General features: G+C 34.6%; 1 protein-coding gene across 12 annotated transcripts in view; it reads left to right on the plus strand.

Annotated features, from left to right (window-relative positions):
• Window positions 1-19,946, plus strand: part of LOC124106562 (zinc finger X-chromosomal protein) — a 68,872-nt gene that overhangs the window by 21,725 nt on the left and 27,201 nt on the right. For 3 of the 12 annotated variants that reach the window (XM_058585521.1, XM_058585523.1, XM_058585522.1), the window contains exon 1: window positions 10,845-12,771. The exons of 4 other annotated variants lie outside the window; for them this stretch is intronic. Coding sequence is in view for 1 of the 8 variants with exons in the window: in XM_058585522.1 (XP_058441505.1) it covers window positions 12,765-12,771 (7 nt within the window). In the remaining 7 variants the exon portion in view is untranslated. Of the gene's footprint in view, window positions 1-9,333; window positions 10,495-10,844; window positions 12,772-19,946 lie in introns of those variants that run through there. 5 more of the 12 variants (XM_046464218.2, XM_058585525.1, XM_046464216.2 and 2 more) reach the window with 4 other exon arrangements.

Below are 19,946 nucleotides of genomic sequence, written 5' to 3' on the forward strand. Positions count from 1 at the left end.
TGCAGACGCCCAATAGTACTGGGGTCAGTAGCTATGTTATGCTGAGTTCACAGGGTTGTAACTCTCTGAGCCAATATAGTAGCCAATATAGTAGACCTGAAGGGGTTTCAGACCCTAGAGCAGTATCAGTTTGGACAATAGCATACTTTCATGATAACTCTTGCCCATAACAGCCTAGGGATTTGCTAGGAAATAATATGAGATCCATTTCCAAAGTAAAGATATTGTTCCAGTTCCAGGTTACTCCTGGAAATGAGCTGCATGCCTTTGAGGAATGTGAAACTCTCCAATAATTGGCAGAATCCTCACTTGGTAGAGTTTGCAGGTATTCTTATGTTCAATCTTATAAAAAAGGGGAAACTCCTTCCCTGGCTAAGAGCCAGAGTGATAGATGATGGGGTATTTTTAGTTCTCTTTCTATGCTGTCATCCTAGTTGAGTCTTATTATAAGGTTCCAGTCTCTCTCATGCTGATTTCCAGTGCTCTTCATGGTCATTTACCTCAAAATGTATGTAAACTCCTAAAACTTTGGTTCTTCTTTGTGGAGATAAGTGCTAGCCACCACTATTTAGATATTGTGAACCTTATCCAATTTGCAGTGTTGTATCACTTCATTCTTTTTCAATTTGTGAAGAATAACCTGCTTTTTAAATTGTTGTTTTTCTTAAACTGCTTTAAATAATATTTCTTTAACTTTGAGACACTTAACCATGTGTTTTAGTGTGGACTTCTTTAGATTTATATTATTTGAATTTGAGTTTCTTTAAAAGTTTATGATTGCATCAGATTTGGGGAAATTTTAGTCATCATTTCCTCAAATACTTTTCTCTTTCTTGTATTCTAATATCTTAACAACTTAAATATTGGATATTTTTGTTCCCTTTCATTTTTCAGTCCACTTTTTCTCAAACTATGTGATTTTTTTGGGGTGTGTGTGTGTGTGTGTGTGTGTGTGTGATCTTTAAACTTGGGTTTTATGCCAATTCTTTTATTGTCTCACTATTGTTTTGTTTTCCTATTGTATTTTTTTAGCACTAAAATTTAATTTCGTTCTATGGATACTTAATACAAAATCTTTTATTTCTGAAGGTTTATTTCAAGTGTGCTTATACTCACTCATTGAAGAATATTTGTTATATCTACCTAAAAATCTATTAAATGCAACCTGTGTCTTAACATTAGATTTGTTGATTATTTATTAAAGTTGAATATTTTCTTTATTTTTTATGTAATTACTTTTATCTGAAATCTGGACAAGTGGGATATATGATATAGTAATATAAGATACACAGAAAATACCAGAACATTGTAAATTTTCTATTTTAGTGGTTTCCTAGTAAAACTTGATTTTTACCTGGTAAGGAATTAGTCACTGGTGCCTTTCATTGATACTGAGATGGTGAATGCCTTGTTACCACTGTTTGGGAATATAAGTCCAATCTCCATGTCTCCACTGATACCATAGTGGGAGTGCTGTGGAGTGGTGCCTTGCTACCACTCAGTCCTACTGATAAAAGTTCAGGTTTTATCAGTATAAATAAAAAGTTCAGGTTTTATCAGTATATCCTTTGATGGAATGCTGATTTATTTTCATTTGTTATTTTGTTCTTTTTTATTATATTTAGATTTATATTATTTGAATTTGAGTTTTATTATTTACTTACTTTTATTTAGCCTTCATTGACACCACAGAGAGGGAGGGCAGGACCTTTCATTACCCTTGAGTCAGCATGGAAGTTTGGCTTCTTCGGTTGCTTCTAGAGACACTGTGGAAGTAAAGGCGATAAGACAATTTGTTATTGCTGGCAGGAGCCAGCATGACACCATGATAGCAAGGAGGAGAAGTATTACATAATGTGGAATAGAAAAGTAGAAGATAAGAGAAATGTCTTGGCACAGATGGAGGGATGAAATCTGGGTTTCCAGTTAGTCTTATTAAATAAATGGGCACCTTTAGTTATTTACTAGTGTTCATTGCATTACTATCATTCAGTTCCAAGTTTCTAAGTTCATCTGCCTCTTTTCACATTTTGCAGTCTCTATATTTTTAATTATGACCATTAAACAAGTCCCCATTTCTTCTTTTCTAAGCCCCTGGTAACCATTCTTCTGTTTTTGTTTCTATAAATTTGACATCTACAGATTATTGATATAAATGAATCCATATATATATATATATATATATATATATATGGATTCATTTATATATATATATATATATATATTACAAATAGGATATACATTTTCTTTCTGTTTATTCATCAAGGGACATTTGAGTACTTCTACCTCTTGGTTATTGTGACTAGTGCTGCTGTGGACATAGGATGGAAATATCTCTGTACTCTGTCTTGGGGTATATGCATTTCTTTCTTTTTTTCTTTTTTAATTTTTTAGTTGTATTTGGACTCAATGCCCCTTTATTTATGTATTATTTATTTATTTATCTACTTATTTTTAATGTGATACTGAGGATCAAACCCAGGGCCTCACACGTGCTGGACGAGCATCTACTGCTGAGCCACAACCCCAGCCTCTCTTACTTTATTTTTTATTGCTGTAATAAAATTCTGAGGCTAAGTAATCTGTAGAGAATGGAGGTTTATTTAACTCTTGTTTATGAAAACAGTAGGAAATTGAAAGACATGCTGCCAGAATCTGTTCAGCATGTGGTAAAGGCCTTCTTGCCATAATTGGCATGGTGGAGGGTATCATATCAAACCAGATCAAATGAGAGAAAACTTCTCTTACAACAAATTCACATAAAAATCAATTAATATATTAAGGAGAGCGGAGCCCTTAAGACATGATCTTCCAAAGGTCCTGCCTCCAAATACCATTAACGTATGACCTTGGAAATTGAGATTTCAACACATGTATTCTGAGAGACAAATGTTTGGACCATAGTAGTATCCAAAAATAGGATTATTAAATTTTATCATTTGATAATTCTATTTTTAGGAGTCATTTTTTTCATATGAAAGTTTGAAGTGTTGAAATTGGTTGAATATTCATAATGTATTTTAGATATGGGACTCAAGTCTAAATATGAAATTTATTTTATACACACACACACACAGCCTAAAACTAATTTTATACATTATTTTTAGTCCATCATTGTGATTTTGACACTTCATGGGTGGTGCATTGTAGGATTTTACACTTAAAGTTTCATGTCTGTGTTGAAAAATTTTAGATTTTAAGTTTCTGATTTTTACATTAAGGATGCGTAGACTGCATTACAGAGTTAATATTAATTTTTCAGCCCATAAGCACAGGATGGCTTCCCATTTATATAGGTTTTAAATTTTTTTTGAACAAAAAAATTTTAGGGCGTATTTTTAATTTTTCTTTTAGTACTGGATTGAATTTATAAGCTATGCCACTGAGCTTTTAAGATTTTTTTTTTTTTAAATAACTATAAGGAAAAGTTTTCTCTTTGTTCCTATTTCACTACAAGTTTTTATTAGGAATGAATGTTAAATTGAGAAAATCATAAACTTTTTTCTTTAATCTACTTATATATCTTAATTTTTTTGAAGTTAATTTTATGTTCATAATTCTAATTGTTGTTCTGTTACTTTGTTTAAATTTATGATTTTGTCATAGTTATAAATGACAGTTTCTATTTTTTTTATTTTTTTTTTATTTTTACCATATGAATGGTAGGGCTAGTTCTCACATTAAGGACAACAGCACTTTTAATGAATTGGTTAGCATACTCAGTTTTAAATTAAAGGTGCTATTTTCTTGATTTTTTTTTTCCTTTTTAGTTATAGATGGACACAATACCCTTTTTGTATTTATTTATTTTTATGTGGTAGTGAGGATCAAATCCACACATGCAAGGCAAGCACTCTACCACCATGTCACAACCCCAGCCTAGCCTTTTGATTTTTTAATTTCTCATATTTCTGCTTGATTCTACTTAATAAGTTTACTTTGTCTCAATTTTTATAATGGCCAATTTTGAATATAAAAACATACAGAAATTTAAAATATTCACTGTGGGTTTTTGAATCTGAGTCATCTTTGTTTTGTTTTCCTGTATTTCTTATATGAGTCCTACTAATATTTGAAGTGAAAGCAGTTAGTCTACTTTGTATATTCTTTTAAAATAGTACCTTTTAATTTCTTTAATTGTATTTAGTTTTCATTATTTTATGCCTCCCTACTGTTTTATTTATTTACTCATGAGAGAAGACTTGACTGTTGCTTAGGCTGACCAGGAACTTGAGGACTAAGGTGATCCTTATGCTTCAGCTTTCTAAATGGCTGAGACATGTGTCACTGCACCTGGCCTAATCCTTAATATTTATTTATTTTTTCTTGTAATGATAAATGAATATGCTCCTGGAATGAGATTCAAACTATAGGCAGGTTGAACATGGATGGAGGATATATTTCACTAGGAGCATGCTTTAGGGTACTAAGTCTTGTCCCTTTGTCCCTTCCTCTGTTTCCCTGGTGCCATGAATTGAGCAGTTTTTTCCCTACCATTATCTGCCTCATCTCATGTCCAGAGCAAATGAGCCAGTTAAGAATAGACTTTAATAAACTTCCAAAATGAAGCCAGAATAAGTCTTTCCTCTTCTAAATTATTTTTGTTAGGTACTTGTCACACCTACAAAAATTTGATGCATAACAAGAAACAAGTATGCCTCGTTCACCAAAAAAAAAAAAAAAAAAAAAAGAGAGAGAGAAATGTTTTCCTTAAGAAAAGGAAATTGGGTTTGTTACCCAATTACTTTATGTCAAGTGTTTTGGTGAAACAGGCTCCAAGATTTGTAAAAAAAAAAATCCATGGACCAAGAACTAAAAGAAAACAGAAGTATCTCAAATAGAAAAATGTGAATAAAGATGCAGAAATAATAAAATATTATTTTCTTTGAGATGGTTGGAGTGGTACCCAAGACCTCATATATACCAAGAAAGGGCTCTAACATTTAAGAATGTTCAATAACTAGAATTACAAGAAAATAAGTAAGGAAAATTAGCTCATTCATGAAATCATAAGATATTGGGTAATGTAACTAATTAAATACATTGGTAATATTCATGAAGATATTAACATTATCAAAAAATAATAAAATTAGAATTTATTTCCAAAATTTCTTTTTGTTTTAAGTTTTGTCTTTGTCTTTTCACTTACTGTAAGAAAAGTAGCTAGGCTGCAGTTCTCAAATCTCTTCACCTGATAACCAAATTCACTAGTTCTTTGCCAGTTTTTAACCAGGTTTATTATACTTTTACTTTAGTATCCAATGATTCATTCTTCAGATGCATCCAAGAATTCACCAGAAGCATCTTTAAACATCCATATTTCTGCCAGTGCCCCTCTATAGGCAATGTAGGCTTTTTCCATCAGTATTTTAAAACTCCTGATCTTCACCCAAGCAGCCTTCTGAAGAGGGCCTTTACATTTTTTTTTTTTTAAGTATTTGTTAAGCTGAACCTCACTTTTTGGGAATGTGAGTGCCAGGGATTGAACTCGGGAGCACTCGACATTAAGCCTCACCCCCAGCCCTATTTTGTATTTTATTTAGAGACAGGGTCTCAACCGAGATGCTTAGTGCCTCGCTTTTATTGAGGTTGCCTTTGAACTCTGGATCCCCCTGCCTTACCTCCTGAGCCACTAAGATTGCAGGCATGTGCCACTGTACCTGCCTGGACCTCACTTCTTGTTAACCAAAATCTGTATTATTGGTCTCCAGAGAAACATACCCAATAGGAAGGATTAAGTTACTAATTATCTCAAATATATCTATAAAGCCACTGAGGTGTTCCAGTTCATTAGGATATCCTGTGAAATTTACATGTAACAACTTTAAGCTATAATAGAACATAAATTATGTAGGGAAATACTGATTGTATGCTAGAATACAGACATAGAAACATCCTTGCCTAAATATAAATACAGTTTGCAATAGATATACAGAAAGCAGTGTTCAAAAAATAAGAAAAGTGGTTTTCAGCAGATTTGTTCCAGGGTTCCCTGGGGATACCCAAATCTGCAGATGTTTAAGTCCCTTGTATAAAATAATACAATATTTGCATAAATCCATACATATCCTATCCTGTTATCTCTAGTTTACTTACCATACCTAATACTGTTAATCTGTAAACAATTGTTCAGCTTTGTTATTTAGGGAATAGTAACAAGAAAAAAGCCTGTACTCTATCTATACTATTTAGTATAGATAGAATTTTTGTTTAAAATTTTTTCAAGTCTGATGGGTTGAACCTGTCAATGCAGAACCCTTAACTAAAGAACTTGTGATGTAAACACTGAAGTCCTCTATGAAAGAACAAATTAAAAATTTGCTCCAATATTAAGAAGTGGAAAGCAAATGGTTACATGAAAGAGACAGTATAACCCAGCATACACCAGTTACTTTCAAAAGCTTGACTTCTATTCATAGTGAGAGATATTTTATATACTCATCCTTCCACATACAATAGGAAAAGCCTAAATTATTTTAAAGACAGTGCTTGTAGACAAGTGGATGTTAAAGGAGCTTCTGGTGAATTTCTTAGATGTCATGAGGAACCTGTTATTAAGCACTGCAAGAAAAGCAATTCTTGTTAAATTTTGGTGAAGATCTTTACTGACTTGTGTTCTAGTGTTTTCTGATATAAGTGATGTGTGATGTACTTGGATATAAGCTGAAAAAAATTTCTAAACAACACTTTGAAGTTGAAGCTTAGGTTCTTTTGCTGTATAAAGTAAAATATCAGAAAGCAGATAAAATGAGGTCAAAATTGTTAAAGATGTGGAACTTCAAGAATTGGAAAATTTTAGCTCATTTAAGCAAATTCTAAACTTTAAATAGTAAGGGAAACTGTGTACTTGAAGTAACATCAAGAGTGTGGCTGGCTACTAATTTGCAAAATATACAAGATTCTAATTTATAGATCCAGTTAGCACACCATTTGAAACATTGATATTTTGAATTGACTCATACACAAAAAGGAAAAAAAAATAAATCAGGTCTTTGAGATTCTTTAAGATGACCCAAAAGTAAGTAAGAAGTAATCTTAAATCAGAGACAAAATTTTAGCCTTAATACTGTTGTGGTAGATTTTGGATCTAGATGGTACCCAAGAATTCTTTCTTTCTGATTTGCCCCTTAGGAATGAGAGTATCTATTGTATATCTGTATTGCTACTGCATCCTGGAAAAATAACTTTTCCATTTTGCCTGCTGCAGATTAAATTTACTTCAGGATGGATAGTAATTCACACATACTTGGTTTAGATAAGAATTTGAATTATTAAGAGTTGTGATAATGAGTAAAGACTTTTCAGGACTAATAGACAATGTATTTTTTCATGTGAGAAAGGACTTGAATTTGAGGGAGCCAGAGTAAAATATTACACATTGAAATGCCTGTCCTCCCATGCACTGAGTGGCAACCTGCAAAGACAAGTGGCATCTAGAACCCAGTAAACTTAGAGTGTGTCCTCTTTGGAAGTTTATAACGAGGTAATTAAAGTAATAAGGGTGGGAAGGCTTGTTCCTACAACAAAGTAGAGAGAGAGATCAAGGAAGAAAGGACTTCTGGCATTTAGTATTGTAAGAAAGAAAATAAATTCCTCATTTGAGCCACCCAGTAGTATTGTTATGGCAGCCCTCACAAACTAATATGTTTTCAAATTTTGGTGTATAACAGAATCCATTTCATATACTGAAGTGTGTTTCTTCAGAACTAATTTGTTTTCCTTCAGTAATGTGAAGAAAAAAAATCTTTTTCTCTATCATGTTCTGGAAAAAGACTCAAGTAATTTTTGTTGCTTTAAAACAGTATCAAAATCTTCGTTTCTACTTAATACAGACTAAGTTTATAATCTGACACATTAGATATGTGCATGAAGTACATAAAAATTCATCTTGTTTTGCAGCTAGGTATTTTGCATTCAAAATATATACTTTGAATATATATTTTATAATGTTCTGCTTCTGCTCCCCGTTTAAATTTTTCTTCATTGTGTTTAACAACAAAACACTTCAGAAAGTTTCCACTCTTTCATTCATTTTTTTTTTTTTTTTTCATCCTTACATAAAGGATTGAACCCAGGACCTCAGGCATTCTAGACAAATGCTAACCATACCACTTAGCCATATTCTGGGTCCCTTTAAACCATATTCACATTTTTGAGAAATAATGTTTAAAAAAAAATGTTTTGAGATATGGTCCCACTAATTGTCCTGGCTGGCCTCAATTTGTAATCCTCCTGCTTCAGCATCCTGAGTAGCTGGGATTATAAGTGTGCACTACCACAACTAGCTTTCTATGGGAGTCAAGGCAAGCACCAAGTATACATTTGGTACCCTATGTATTCCATAAATTCTATAGACCTTTCATAATACTAAGGCAATTGCCAGTGAAATCAATACAGATGCACAAGGCCCTGGTTTTATGCTTAGCACTGGGAAAAAAAAATAAAGGTCAGTAATGTTCTTTAAAACAGGTAGCTAGACTGTCTTATGTGGTGGTATAAGTGGTAGAGCACTTGCCTACCATGTGTGAAGCCTTGGGTTGAAGAATCCCAATTAACACACATACACACAGAGCAACACAATGGTGGCACCAGCTGTAATCCCAGCAGCTCATGAGGCTAAGACAGACGCTAGCTTCAAGCAATTTAACAAGGCCCTAACGCACTTCAGGGAGACACTCTTCCTAAATAAAATAAAAAGGGATGTGGATGTGGCACAGTGGTTAAGTGCCCCTGATTTCAATCTCTGATGCCAAAAGAAAAAGCTACATAGGAATGGGAAGACTTGTATATAACCCATATATACATTGTGTTGAAATGAAGATCTCTTCTTTTTCAAGACTTAGGTTAAAAAAAAAAAAAAAGTTGTCAAAAAAGTATCACTTGTCTGAACTATTCCTGTTCTTTTAAATTAGGAAGCCATACCCTTTTCTTTGTTTCTAGGTGCTTTACAGAAATGATCATTTAATGGTCTAATAATCATGAGGGGGCTGACAAGAAACTTAACAGTGTTTGGGGTTTGTGTTTGTTGAATGGATGCCTAAAATTTAATGAATTATGTGAGATTGCACCGTATCATTAAATGTAGATCTTCAGGCCAGGAGCAGGGGCTCCAGTGGCTGAGGCAGGAGGATCCTGAGTTCAAAGCCAGTCTCAGTACTAAGCAACTCTGCAAGACCCTGTTTCTAAATAAAATATAAAATAGGGCTGGGCACATAGCTCAATGGTCAAGTGCCCCTGAGTTCAATCCCCAGTAATCCCCATCCCCCCGCCCCCCCCCCAAAAGTAGATCTTTGAAAATACTTGAATACTAGTTATTTGAAAAGTATTATCTTTCAGTGATACATATTCTCAGTTTGAAAGAATTTTCTATAAAGATATTTACAATTTTGGGGAAAAAATCAAAGTAGTGTTTTGAAAATTATGTTGTCAATTTTTTTTTCAAGTATGTTGGCTTCCTTTTCTAAAACGTTTCATGATTTTAAGATGACTGAAGGTAAGGATACGAATTCCAATTTTGAAAAAAGGTATGGTAGAAAACTAAAATGCATGCCTTTACATTAATATTTTGCGCCTGTATGCTATTGGCTCTATTTTTATGTTGTTTGAATGTCTTTTTCTAACATTTAGATTTATAGTGAAGTGTAACATGCAAAAATCAAGATGTTGTCTAACAAGTCAGTGGTGTAACTTTCTACTAGTAACTTTAATAGTTTGGATTCCAGTGAGCGCCTGAAAAATTGTAAGTTACAAAACAAAATACATGATTTTGGAATTGATCACTGTTGTCTGATCAACTTTCCCCAGACTTTTTTAAGAAAACCTTGTAAATAGTTTACAAAAAAAAAAAAAAAGAAAGAAAGAAAAGAAATTAAAAACAGTTTTAAGGGAAGGCAGGGAACGACGATGTTAAATCTTACATTATTCCTCCTGCACTGATGAAGGAAACATGGGTCTGAGGGCCTGCAAACAATTCAAGCTGGCGACAGCGGCCAGGACTGGAGCTCAGAGCGGTAAGTCTTTGGCGAGAGGCCGCGGACCACGGATATGGTGGGGGATTGCCTAGATCGCCTGCAATACCGCGGGTTCAGCGGACCCCCCGCGTGGACTTTACGGGCGGTCGAGGCCAGGGCGCGTGCCTCGCTGCAAGCGGGAGGGAACGCGGAAGAGGGAAAGAACGTTGTGACTTAGGCCTCCAGAGACCTCGCCGCGGCGAGGCTGCTGGGCTCCCGGGTCGCGAAGCGCCTGTGGGACCCACCGGGCGGAGGAGGGGTCCATATACCCTTCCGCATTTTCCTGGGTCTCTCTCCCGGGCGGTGACGTGACGTGCTGACGGCGGGCCCGAGCCGGGTAGCTGGGCCGGTTTTTGTCAGCTCCGAGCTCGGCCCCTCCTCCCTCCCTCCGCCCTTCCCAGCAGCCGGAGCCCGGCCCAGTGCTCTAGAGAAAGGCCGTCGTGCAGCACCCGCCACCGTCCCTGATTGCTTGTACGCCGGTCCGGTGAGTCTCGGGTGCTGCCTTGGCCGTGGGGCCTAGTGCACGCGCGGCGGCCCGGTCCTGGCCTGGTCGGCGGCCCGCAAATCGCCCTTAGGCGCTAGGCCGGGCGGAATGGCGCGCGGCCCCGAGCAGGCCACGCGGAGGCCGCAATGCCTGGTTGTCCCTAACGGCAGCGGAGACGCGCTCTTAAGTGGTTGTAGGTTGGGGAGGGGCTGCCCGGTGTTCAGAGGATCTCTGGTGGGCACTACTGCGGACCACGGGCACCGCGCGGGGACTAGGCCTTGCTGGTAGGCTAGGGCTGTAGGCCTGGAGTAAAGGCCGCGGGCTGGCTGGGCGGATTTCGCAATGTAAATATCGCGGGGGAGGGGGCAAGATGGCGGCGGCTCGGGCCTTCAGCGCGGAACGACTGGGCAAGTTGAGGGGTTGGAGGCGCGCCATCTTGAAGGAGGTGTCTGGGAAGAAAATTCCGCTATAGTCTTTAGTGGGTGGGAGAGCAGGCTGCGGCTGCTGGCTCCTAGCCCCGGATTCCCTTCGCGGAGACGTGTGCCCGCGCAGGGGCGTGCTCGCTCTTTTCTGTGCCCTCAACACTTGCTGCGTTCTTGAGCGGTGGGATTTCTGGCGTACAGTAGCTCTTCCTCCCGCCTCCAGTGCATTTCTGCTGAGCAGCTGCAGTCTGGTATTATTCTGCCCAAGTTAGCTCTTTGCCCCAAGTCCCAGAGGGTTTACCGTCTCACATGTAGCCACCTTAGTTCTTGGGTTGGTGTCAGCAGTAAACCCCACAAAGTAAAACCATAAATGAGCATTAGAGTGACATAGAGAAGTGGATTTCCTCTTTAGTGACATTTCGAATATATTAAAAAATAAAATTCGGTGGTCATGATCTGTAGAAGAAAAGGACAAGTTGTACAGCACGAAAGCAAAGGAGTAAAGCCTTTTTCCAACAACTGTATTTAAATAATTTGTAATCTTATGTACAGTTTACTTTTTTGCTTAGAAAAGATTGGAGAAGAGGCACATTTGCTTATTGGACAACTAAATGTATAAATGTGATTTGCTGTGCCTGAAATGGTATTATATTTAGTTAAAAAGTCTTAACTCCTCAAATACTTTTGATTGCATAATATTTTGTTTCGCTGGACACTCAAAGCCCAGTGTTAGTTGATAGAAGATTGAAAAGAAAGGTTCTTACACTGCAGACTCAAGTGCAGAAAGTTCTTATTGGGTGTTTAGAGGAGGAGGAGGTTTCCATTTGGATCACCAGGGAAAGGTTTTAAATGGACAATGGCGTTTTGATAAGTTTATTGAAGAATAAGTAAGATTTGTTAGGCAGAGTTTGGAGAAGGAAAAGAAATATTACAACAGTGAAAGTCTTAAGCAATCTTCTTAGTTTGGCCAAACCTCATGATATAGATTGGAAAGTGGTGACATTTCCCACCAGAAAAGCTTGTGATTGTGAAAGTAGCAGAATGGTAGCACACCTGAACAGTAATTATTAGCAGTTCTGGCTCAAGTGGCTAGAACAGTTTCAAAGTTGAGGAATTATGAGAGTTTGTACTAAATTGACTTGTTTTTTCTCTACTTAAAAAATTGTTAAGAATGTGTCTTTTTAGACAATCTCCTGGGTTGCTGCTGCTTGTCCATCCTCAAGTCTCACACCAAATGTCCATTTGCTCATATAAGTATTGCACTCAAAATAGTAAGCAAAACTTTTTATTTACCCTGGTTCAAAAACTACAACAATATTTAAGATTAAGAACAGGTTGGAAAAGTAATATCTGAACTTCGTAAGCTTTCAGTATTCTCAGGCAAACCTTGTCCTAATGGAAGTGGTTATGTGAGGAGAATAACTTTTTTATTATTCCTGAAGCCTCAAATCTGATGCTTTAACTTAGGAAAGTACTAGATGCAGATGGGCAAGGAAACACATAAAACACTTTTGGTTTTTTCCCTGTAATTTTATGATATGAAAACCAAGTTTTCAATTTTTCTAGACTAAGAGATCAAAGAAGTGATGCTTCATGAGCATACTGATGGAATCTGGAGATACTCAGGTGTATTATAACAATCACAGTTGAGAAGAAGCAGTGCATTGCAGAAGTCTTAAAGCAATTTGCTAATGCATTCTGTTTGTTGACTGTAGAAGTAGTTGCTTTTATATCTTAACAGCTAAAGAACTGTAAAGAAGATAGAATTATATTTTGCACAGTACAGCAGCAAAAAGATGTTCCAGTGCAGCAACAGTGGATTTCCGAGATTAAGGTTAAATTAGTAAGATGACAGGTAAGTGTAAAACTTTAATGGAGTTTTATCAGAAATAGTTGGACTTTTATTTAATTGTTTACATACACAGGTTTGGGTTTTTTTTTTTTTTTTTTTTTTTTGCCTAAGTGATGAGCTTAATAATTGGAATAAGTGGTGGAATACCTTATTGACCTTATTGACGTTATTTAGGACCAGCGAGGTGTTAGTTTTTAAAATTCATGCATTTTTCAAGTGCTCCTTTCTTATTTTAATAAATGCAGTGTAGAGCTGATATAGCTCAGTTGGTAGAGTGCTTTCCTGGCATACACAAGGCCCTAGGTTCAATCCCCAGCACCACAAAAAGAAAATAAAATGCAGATTATTTTTCACTAATATTGTTTGTACTTGTGCATGCTAGAAACAAAAATTTCTGATTCAAGATCTTTGAAGTATCTTATTCCTAACATTTTTTTCTTTAATCAAACTGAAATGACTGACGTCTAATGTAAATACTTGATCTCTTTTACTTTTTGCTTTTCCTTTATTCTACTTAGATTCCTTTTTTCCCCCTGCTCCTTTAGCTGAAGGGAAATTGCCCTCTGTTGAAGTTCACTTTTTTCTGTTATGTTCTTCTATGCCTTTTGTCATTTGTTATTTGTGATGTCGTACTGCCATTTGTTAGATATACTTACCTAACAAAAATCTTATGTTTCTATTTACTTCTACCAATACTTTTTTTTTTTTGTCCCACTTTTTTCCAAATTATATATTTCCAAAATTGGGAAACAGTTCAACAGTGTGTTCATTTGAGTATCAAAAGAATGCGTACTTCACAAACCTTGTGTGTTTTGTCTGCCTGCTGTGGTCTTACAATTTACACAAAGGATATCCCTTGAAAATGAATCCTTTATCCTGTTATCTTCAGTCTTTCCATTCTCCCCCCCCACACACACACACTTTTTTATTATTATTTGTTAATTTTAGGCATACCTGACAGAAGAGTGTATTTTGAAATACAGAGATGGAATATAATTTATTCTAATTAGGATCCCACTCTTGTGATTATGCTTGATATGGAGTTTGACTAGTAGTGTACTTCTAAATGAAAGTAGGAAATTTATATCCTAATTCATGTTACTAGTTCTCCCATTCTTTACTTTGTGCGTTATCATTTTTACCCTTTTATTTAGCATTTGCAGTTACTTACTGAACATTGCCTTCCCTACCTCATTGACAGCATCATTGACTGGTACCAAATTTATTTTACAAATGGCATGTGCCCAGTAATATTCATTAAAAATACTTTTACATCAGAGTTCCTAAAATAGCTGTGTGCTTCATCTGTTTCTACTCTAAACTCTGAATTTTTCAGGCTTGTTCTTATAGAATAACTTAGATATTGTTTTAGCATTAAATCTATTATAATCCAGTATTTTTTGAGGTCTTCCCTAAACTTTGAAAATCCTAATTATTTATTCCTCTTTGTATCTCTAGCAGAATGATTCAGCCCATGAACTTTATTTATGAAAATATACTTGAATAATTTGAATTGAGAAATATATATGGAGTTTGAGTGGGTCTTCCTTGACTAGTCAGATACTATGTTCTAAATAGTATAAATATTAAGACGTATCAGATCCATTTTATGTCTACACATGATCAAATCACAGAACTCAGGAACATTATTTTCTCTACCATGTCTTCACCTCAGTAGACAGGAATGTGAGCAGCCCATTCTTAAAGGAACAAAATTCTTTTTCAAAGCAACATTTTAACAGTAGCCTGTCGCGCGTGTGTGTGTGTGTGTGTGTGTGTGTTAATGTGAAGAAAGAGCCTAGGTCCTTTGACATGCTAGGTAAAGTACTCTGCAACTGCCTACATCCCCTAAAACCTGGTTATTAAAAGGAATATTTGAAACAAGAAGTTAAAAAAAATTAAAAAATATTCTAAAAGTTAAAGTAACTAATAATATACGAAATATTTAAATTATAAATTACCTTAAAGATGTTGAAAAGCCACTACTCTGATGTAACAAAGTATAACATTTTGTTTGATATTTACTTCTTACCTCTTCTTTTAAAAGAAATAATGTCCTGCAGATCCAATTAAAGAGCTGCCTTATTACTTCCTGTTTCTCTTTTTCCTCGACCAGTATACTCCTGTGTATGCCCAAGACAATTTGTATTTTAATGTTCTATAAAGTTGATATTGTACATGTCATTTTATATATTATTTTTACTTCACTGAGTTTTTCAGACATAGACACATATATTTTCCATATATGACATGGATCTAGTTTGTTCTTGAAATGTGATTTTGGATCCCTGGGAAGCTGTCACTGAGGGTGTCTGAGCAGCACACTTCTCATAAAAATACTAAAAAGTTATTTACCTTTCTTATTTTGATACTTCCGTGAATATAGTGTACAGTGCAGTTTTGCTGAGACTACATGATAAATGACTTTTCAAAAACTCAATGACAGAAGGAAATAAGGAATCCATCTGACTTAGGAAGATGTTAAACAGACCTGGGATTGGTGGTGTACACCTATAATTCTAACAGCTCTGGAGGCTGAGGCAGGAGAGCATCCATCCCTGAGTTCAGTCTAAAGTACCCCCCGCCACCCCATGCTCCTCTCCAAAATAAAAGTTAGAGAGATTTGCAATGAAGTTAATTTTTTTAATTTCAAAAAATTTTCATTATAAATATTGTTTTATGCTTTCATTTTGTGATTTATTATTTTAAGTGAAAAAAATGTAATAAATCTTTTAAAAATTATTTAGCTTAAATTTTTTTAATGGTAAATAAATAATGATAGTATAACTTAGAGATAGCATAGTTGGATAGAGTGAGGTGGTCATATCAATTTTATAGTTTAGTTCCCCATAGCTATACTATAGAACCAACCTAAGTGCCCTCCAACAGATGAATGGATAAAGAAAATGTAATAAATATACACAATGGAATATTATTCGGCCCTATTCAAAAATGGAGTTATGGCATCTGCAAGTAGATGGATGGAGCTGGAGACAATCATGTTAAGTGAAATAAGCCAGTCCCCCCAAAACCAGTGACTAAATGTTCTCTTTGATATGTGGATGCTATGTCAAAATAAACAGGAAAGGGAACTGGGGAGGAGAAGTTCACTGGATTAGACAAAGGGGAATGAAGATAAGGGGAGACAAAGGGGAATGAAGGTGAGGGGAAACAGGAATAGGAAAGACAGAAGAATGAATCCAGCATATCTATCCTGTGGTCATATAAGAAAATACAACCAGTGTTAACTCCATATCTTGTACAACCACAGAACTGGGAAGTTATAATCCATGTATGTATGATATGTCAAAATACATTCTGCTGTAGTATATAACTAAAAGTACAAATTTAAAAAAATTTAAAAAGCAAGAGACTCTGGAGTTCTTAAGTTTTTCAAATTTATAGAGCCCTGAGGTGAAAAAAATTGAGAGATCACTAATCTATTAATATTTTATTCAGGTTTATAAACATTATGTGGTTTGTTTATCTATTAGGTTCAATTGGGTTGGTTGTATGCAACTCTGAAGCAGTGCTTCGGTGAACATCTTTATACATAATTTTTCTTTCTTGATTCAAGTGGAATTCATCTCTTATAGTATATTTCTAGTGTCAACTTTGCTGTGAATTGTTAAATCATTTTCATAATGCTTGTACTTAGTTCCTACTAAATTGTGTAAATGAGTCTCTATATCATTGCCACAAATTTTAGTTTTTTCCAAATTTGGAGGGGTAGAATGTTACATGTGTTAGATTACTGTTGAGATTGAACTTTGCCACCTGCCCTTCTTGCCCCTGTATATTCAGTCTTTTTCTTTTTCAATAAATATTTATACAAAACTATTCTTGACCCAATATGCCCTTGGTTTGTTAATTTATTATATTGTTCTTACGTTCCACATAAAAATGATTTACTGATTATATACATTGTAGGAATCTTTTTAGTCTGTGGCTTTCTTTATCCTTGTTTTTAGGGTGTTTTATTGAATAAGACTTAATTCAGAGAAATGTCTTTAATTTTTTTTATAACTTCTAATTTTAAGAAATTCTTTTTCTATCACAAAGTTATAAACAGTCTGTTTTTTGTTTTGGGTTTTTTTTTTTTTTTTTTTTTTTTCCCTATAAATGTGTGTTTTATTTTGATTGGCTGAAATCCAGGGCTTCATTCATGCTGGCCAAGCTATGGTTCACGGTCCTTGTACTTAGTTCCTACTAAATTGTATATGAGGCTCTATATCATTGACAAGAATTTAATTTTTTTAACAACTTTTTTTTTTTTTTTAAGAACATTAACCTAAAAATTTGGGTAGTATTCTAACCTTTTTAGTTAAGTCTTTTTCCATACTAGTAATAAAATTCAACTCATGGGGTATATCAGATTCTCTTATGTGTATTTTACGTTGGTCTTGGTCTCAGTATTTAGCCATGTAGAACAAAGGTTTTGATAAACATTGTCCTGTTGTCCCCATTCCCCCTGTGCTGTAAGTTAAACCCATGCCTACTCAAGGTAAGGCAAGTATTCTTTGCTCAGCTGTCCTCCCAATCAATACATCTTTTATTTGTATTTCCATAATATCAGTTTTCATCACCTTCAAGATTGTTATCGTAACAATATGTGTACAATTCTAAGATTTTATTAATATATTAACATTTGTATATCAATTCCCCATGATAAGTTTTTGTGTTTTTAATATGTGAATCTGTAAGCTAGGAACTTATAGACAGGTGAAACAACTAAGTGGTGGAGCAGAATTTGAATTTCACTGTGTAGCCTTTGTTGACTGTATTTTGTATTTTTGCCATTGTGCATAGCAATTTCAAAATGTTATAACCACCATTTCTTATAGTTTGTGATAGAAATTCTACTAATTATGCAGTCTTACTGAAAAATAACAAGACAATAATACATACATCTTAAAATCAGAATATATTTCACAACTGAAAGAACAATGACACCTAGGTAGTGGTCTTGATGCGTTATCACTGTTCATAGTACTAATGAATTGTTCATTTTGACATCAGTTCAAATGAATTAGATCTTATCCGACAGTTTGCTAATGTGGCATGTGAATTGATCATTTTGTTATCAACAAAATTTTGTTATTTTGTTATCAACAAAATTGTTATCTACAGAATTGCAGCCATTACTATGACTACATGTTGGTAATGCCTACTATCCAATCTGAAGATCAGGTAGAATAATGATCTCAGAAGATTGTAATAAATTTCAGAGTAACCAGAGTCTGGTTTGATTGAATTTATTGCTTAAAAAAGAATTGGATAATTGAGTGTCCATATTGAAAAGAAGCTCCTTAGCATATATTTGTGTAGTCCTAGTTGAATGGTAGGAGAGAATGGGATAAGTAAAACAATATTTTTCATCAAACAGGATTATCAGCATCGGGATAATCTTTTACTTGAAAGCAGATTTGACATGTTTATTAAGCATGCTTCATCACTGGCGGTCTCATTGTTCAGAGGACTGTTGTTAGAAAGAAACGAAGGTTATACAGCTTTTGAGTAGAAATGTGAGCCCAGAATAATCACATGAGTTAAATAAAGTTTATCAATTTCCTACATCAATTTCTTCCATTACATTTTTCTTTCTGTTAGAATGATTATTTTAAACTATAAATTTAAGAACTGTAGCGTATGTAAGATAAAAATTCTAAATGATGACATAGTGTTCATTAGGCAGTGATTTTAATGAGTGATAACTTCCTTAATGTAGTGAATAAACAGCAGTAATAGTATTTAATGGTTTGTTTGGTTTTAGTTTTCTAACTAGCTATATTTTCTTTGAACAATGTTAGATTTACTTTCCAGCAGTCCAGGTACTTTAAAGATTTAAGTACTTCCAATATTTTGGTTTTACATATTAGTTTTGAATTATTTTGGAGGTTTTTAAAGTTTTCTTTCCAGTTTGAAAGTTTTCATAGTAGAAAGTAAAATTGGGGGGAATGTTTTTGTTTGATCTCCTTATCTTTTTAAGTATCAACAACCCTCAAGAGGGATATATGTGTATTTGTATGGTTTTCCTGTTTTTTCCGTCTTTCTTCCTAGTGTTGGGAATTGAACTCAAGATGCTTTACTACTGAGATACACCCTGGCTTTGCTTTTTATTTTGAGACCTGGTCTTACTAACTTGCAAGAGAATGGCCTCAAAATTGTGATCTTCCTTTCTTAGCTTCCCAGTCCCCTAGCATTACAGCCAAGCATCACTGTACTCACCTCGTTTTTTTTGTTTTTTTTTTAAGAACTGTTTTTATTGACATTTAATATTAATCATTTTATTCCTTTTTAAAATTATTACTAATGTGTCACTATTTAATTAGATTTGAAAGGGTTTTTTTTGATCCTTTTTGTTCATGTGTTTTCACCTGTGCTTTGAATTTATTATGCCATTCCTTTTTTAGTTTGGGGGGCAGGGAAGAAGATGGAGTTGCTGTTTTAGCTCATTGGCATTTAATGTAAACTTTTTTTTCTTAACTGCAGATGTATTTTTTAAAAAAAAAAACAGTTTTCTTCTTAGCACACTATAGTTCATCTTTTTCTTTTGCTTTTGCTTTTGCTTTTTTTTAACCCAGAGGCCTTTAACTACTGTGCCACATCTCAGCCCCTTTTAATACTTTAATTAGAGAAAGGGTCTCAATGAATTATTTAGGGCCTCACTGAGTTACTGAGGCTGGCACCATCCACCTGCCTCAGCCTTCCAGGCTTCTCAAGGTTATGATTTTACTTCTTGAACTGTACTATTAGGTACCTAGCTTCAGGGCTATTCCATTTAACATTAAGCATTAATTCATTTTAAAATGAATGCTTCTTATCTTGAAATCTTTTATTTTAAAATCAAATAACTTTTTCTTTCCTTTATTTTGTATTTATGTTTCCTATAAAAATTATAGGAACATTTTTAAAAAGTGCAAATATTTATGTATGTTTTTACACACACACTTAGATGTATAAAAATAAATTATGAAATATCAAGTATAAAATGTTTATTATATTGTTTCATGTTATAAGTATTTGTGTATGTATTTTTATATACACATGTGTATATAAAAATATGTACAAATACTTACATATATGTGTATATACATATGTGTGTATGTGTGTGTGTAGTAAAGAGCATGTGATTTTTTAAAATGCCTTTTGAGATAGGCTTGATGGTGCATGCTTAT

The sequence above is a fragment of the Marmota monax genome, unplaced genomic scaffold, assembly GCF_021218885.2.
Source record: "Marmota monax isolate L192 unplaced genomic scaffold, Marmota_monax_Labrador192_F-V1.1 WCK01_AAM20220418_F8-fsc00260, whole genome shotgun sequence".
NCBI lineage: Eukaryota > Metazoa > Chordata > Mammalia > Rodentia > Sciuridae > Marmota > Marmota monax.